General features: G+C 41.2%; 1 protein-coding gene across 1 annotated transcript; it reads right to left on the bottom strand.

Annotated features, from left to right (window-relative positions):
* Window positions 1–301: 301 nt before the first annotated feature.
* Window positions 302–4,499, bottom strand: LOC127918592 (protein unc-13 homolog A-like). Its single transcript, XM_052501864.1, has 3 exons — window positions 4,418–4,499; window positions 3,855–4,074; window positions 302–465 (listed from the first exon to the last, which is right to left on the bottom strand). Exons 1-3 carry the CDS (start codon window positions 4,490–4,492, stop codon window positions 302–304), a joined length of 459 nt encoding a protein of 152 aa, XP_052357824.1. The 5' UTR covers window positions 4,493–4,499.
* Window positions 4,500–4,812: the final 313 nt, after the last annotated feature.

Here is a 4,812-nt window from a genome sequence, read left to right on the forward strand (position 1 = left end):
ACCACACAGAGTGTATGAGCTAATTGGTCGTTTCAGTGTCCTTACTTACACACCAAAAACACTTTGCATAAGAGCATATGCTAGAAAGTACTCAAATATAATTTATTCTCTGGTTGGCAAAGACAAGTCTACTGATGCACTGTTCCTACTGTCAGTCAGTAACCCAGCACCCCTCATATTCTAGATTCCCAACACCTACCAAATATAATCTCAATCTCAATCCCAGTCCTTGTTTTACCAGTCATGCTGATCATGGCCGACCACTTGGACGTCCCATCGAGCATGCTCTGTTTGATCTGCTTCATCTGAGTGCCGTGCGTGCAGTGACACTAAACACTTCCTGGATGAGCTCGAAGATTTCTGGTTTGTTCCTCTCTCGGATCTTCATCCTGTCCTTTAAAAAAACCATGATGATGTTCTGGGTTCGGTCCTCTGCTCCATGCTTAGAACTCTTCTCCGCTGCCCCTGGGAGACAGAGAGAGGGAGAATAGGGGTTAGCATATAGGAAAAGAGCTGGAAAGGAGAGGATAAAAGAGAAGAGAGAGGTAATAAGAAAAAGGGCATGAAGGAGGGAGAAAGACAAGGAGAAGAGAAAGATGGAGAAAAAATGAGGGAGAAGAAAAGGGTATAGATCAATTCCCCCCACTGCCACTGTGGCCCTTCATGATGAGTTCAGATTTTTGTGGCCCCCAGCCCAATCAAAGTTGCCCATCCTGGTATAGATGGAGAATAGGAGATGGAGTGAGAAAGAGGCAGTGAGAATAATTTGGGTAAACCATCAGAGTAAAGGCTCCTGAGGAATAGTGGGGAGAGGGGACAATAATAATAAGTGAGTAATAGGAGATAAAAGAGACAGTAAATCAGTAAGCGAAAATCTCATTTTGGGGAATGTGGAGAAGTAAAGGATGGAGAGGTGATAGGGAGAGAAACAGAAGGGATAACAGCACATTACACAGGAGATACATTGAGAAAAGGAAGAGGGGAGGAGAAGAGGAGAGTAATGGGTGTGTATGTCTCTCTGTATGTAGAGAGTGTAAGGAGAAAGTATAGTGTGTGTAATGTAAAAATTAGATACACTAGTTCTACATAAAGTACCAGTCCAAGGTTTGGACACACCTACTCATTCAAAGGGTCTTTCTTTATTAGACTATTTTCTACATTGTAGAATAATAGTGAAGACATTAAAACTATGAAATAACACATATGGAATCTAGTAACCCAAAGTGTTAAACAATTCAAAAATATATTTTATATTTGAGATTCTTCAAAGTAGCCACTTTGCCTTGATGACAGCTTTGCACACTCTTGGAATTCTCCCAATTAGCTTCATGAGGAATGCTTTTCCAGCAGTCTTGAAGGAGTTCAACATATGCTGAGCACTTGTTGGCTGCTTTTCCTTCACTCTACGGTCAACTCATTCAAAACATCTCAATTGGGTTGAGATCGGGTGATTGTGGAGGCCAGGTCATCTGATGCAGCCTCCATCACTCTCTTTCTTGGTCAAATAGTCCTTACACACAGCCTGGAAGTGTGTTGGGTCATGGTCCTGTTGAAAAACAAATGATAGTCCCACTAGCGCAAACCAGATGGGATGGCGTATTGCTGCAGAATGCTGTGGTAGCCATGCTGGTTAAGTGTGCCTTGAATTCTAAATAAAACACAGACAGTGTCGCCAGTAAACACCCCCCACCATCACACCTCATCCTCCATACTTCACGGTGGGAACAACACACATGCGGAGATTATCCGTTCACCTACTCTGCATCTCACAAAGACCAGGCGGTTGGGACCAAACATCACAAATTGGGACTCAACAGACCAAAGGACAATTTCCACCAGTCTAATGTCCATTGCTCATGTTTCCTGGCCCAAGCAAGTCTCTTATTCTTATTGGTGTCCTTTAGTGGTGGTTTCTTTGCAGCAATTCAACCCTGAAGGCCTAATTCATGCAGTCTCCTCTGAACAGTTGATGTTGAGATGTGTCTGATACTTGAACTCTGTGAAGCATTTATTTGGGCTGCAATTTCTGAGGCTGGTAACTCTAATGAACTTATCCTTTACAGCAGAGAGTAACTCTGGGTTTTGCTTTCCTGTGGGGGTCCTCATGAGGCCAGTTTCATCATAGCGCTTGATGGTTTTTGACTGCACTCAAAGAAACTATCACAGTTCTTGACATTTTCGGATTGACTGACCTTCATGTCTTAAAGTAATGATGGACTGACTGTCTTTCTCTTTGCTTACTTGAGCTGTTCTTGCCATAATATGGACTTTGTCTTTTACCAAATCGGGCTATCTTCTGAAATAAAAAATAAAAAAATAAAAATAAAAATAAATAAAAATAAAATTTAAAAATACCAACCCTACCTTGTCACAACACAACTGATTTGCTCAAACGCAATAACCTCTAGGGAAGGAGGCAGCATTCGGAATTTTGGATGAAAAGCATCCTCAAATTAAACCACCTACTCGGGTCAGAAGATATGATATGCATATAACTGGTAGATTTCGATGAAAACACTCTAAAGTTTCCAAAACTGTTAAAATAGTGTCTGTGTATATCAGAACTGATTTGGCAGGAGGAAACCTGAGAAAAATCCATTCAGGAAGATTTTTTTTGTTTTTGTTTTTGTAGTTTTCTATTCAATGCCATTACAGTATCCATTGACTTCGGACTCAATTTGCAGTTCCTATGCCTTCCACTAGATGTCAACAGTCTTTAGAAATTGTTTCAGGTTAGTATTCTTATAAATGAGGAAGTAAGACCTGTCTGAATGAGTGGACCCTGACATGTCACAGAGCTTTTTCATGCGCAATCCTGAGAGTGAATTTCTTGTTTACCTTTTATATTGACAACGTTATTGTCCGGTTGAAATATTATAGATCATTTAGGCTAAAAACAATCTGAGGATTGAATATAAACATTGTTTGACATGTTTCTATGAACTTTACGGATACAATTTGGAGTTTGACTGCATTTGAGCCTGTGGATTACTGAAGAAAACGTGCGAACAAAAAGGAGGTTTTGGATATAAAGAGACGTTATCGAACAAAAGGAACATTTATTGAGTAAATGAATGTCTTCTGAGTGCCACCATATGAAGATCATCAAAGGTCAGGGATTCATTTTATCTCTATTTCTGAGTTTTGTAACACTTCTGCTTGGCTGGTTACTGTTTGTAATAATTTGTCAACTAGGCTATGTTTTGGGCTAGGTATGTTCTGGGCTGGGTATGCTTTTGCTGAAAAGCATTTTATAAATCTGACACAGTGGTTGGATTAACAAGAAGTTCATCTTTAAACCTATGTAAAATATGTTTTGTTTTCTGAATTTTTATAATGAGCATTTCTGTATTTGAATTTGGAGCTCTGCAATCTCACTGGATGTTGGCCAGATGGGACATACCCTAGAGAGGTTAAGAAATAAAACAATTCCACAAATGAACTTTTAACAAGGCACACCTGTTAATTGAAATGCACTCCAGGTGACTACATCATGAAGCTGGTTGAGAGAATGCCAAGGGTGTGCAAAGCGGTCATCAAAGCAAAGGGTGGCTACTTTGAAGAATTTCAAATATAAAATAAATGTTCATTTATTTAACACTTTATTGGTTACTACATGATTCCACAGGTGTTATTTCATAATTTTGATGTCTTCAGTGTTATCCTACAATGTAGAAAATAGTAAAAATAAAGAAAAACCCTGGAATGAGTTGGTGTGTCCAGACTTGACTGGTAATGTATGTCAAATATTTGTTGTTGTTGTTGCTCACATAGACATGGTTAGCCGATGTTAATGCAAGTGTAGCAAAATGCTTGTGCATGTGTTCGTGTGTGTGCACATATGTGTTCCTTACTCTGCAGGCAGTCGGCATTGAGAAGGTCCTGGCACTTGTCGTGACATTTGACCCCGCACTCAGAGCACCTCATACCCTGGCGGGCGATGCCCCACAGCAGCCCCTCACATTCGTAGCAGTAGGTGGGTGTGGTGGCCGTCCACACCTCAAAGTTATGGGGCGTGGTGCAGGAGATGGGGTAGATCAGAGCCTGTAGAGTCTTCTTGTACACATGACTCTTCTGCAGAAGGGATGGAAGGAGAGGGGATAGAGAGCAAAAAAGAGAGGGAGAGAAAAAGGCAGAGAGAGAGTGGCAGAGGGAGGAATATGGTATTAATTATACATGCACACTGCCTGATGAAGGCAGCTTGCTGCCAAAAACCTTGGTTGTTTAATAAATCAATTGTATTTCAGCAGTAAAAAGTGTGGTCGGCTACATGTTCTTTTCAAAGTGTTATGTTCCGCAGGTGAAAATTGCCCCTTGGGGATGATAATAATAAAGTTGATTGAAATGAGAATTAAACTGAATGGATATTTTTTTAGCTCTGCTGAGACACGCTGAGGTCATAAGTTGTGTGACCCACCAGGTCCTCATTGCCAAGGGTGCTGCAGGCCATCGCCGTGGTGATTCCAACCTTCCGAGCATTCTGAGAGGCCATAGACTGGGGGGGGTAGAGATCAAGAAAGGGAGGGAGGGAGAGAGTATAAATGATACATTCAATTTGAGCCTTGACCCTACATGACCAAAAGTATGTGAAAATCTCATTCCAAAAACATGGTCATTATTATGGAGCTGCTCCAGCCTCGACTCTTCTGGGAAGACTTTCCTCTAGATGTTGGGACATTTCTGCATGGACTTTCTTCCATTCATTCACAAGAGCATCAGTGAGGTTGGGCACTAATGTTGGGTGATTAGGCTTGGCTTGCAGTCAGCGTTCCAATTCATCCCAAAGGTGTTCGATGGGGTTGAGGTCAGGCT

Source organism: Oncorhynchus keta, unplaced genomic scaffold (assembly GCF_023373465.1).
Source record: "Oncorhynchus keta strain PuntledgeMale-10-30-2019 unplaced genomic scaffold, Oket_V2 Un_contig_14579_pilon_pilon, whole genome shotgun sequence".
Taxonomy (NCBI): Eukaryota; Metazoa; Chordata; class Actinopteri; order Salmoniformes; family Salmonidae; genus Oncorhynchus; species Oncorhynchus keta.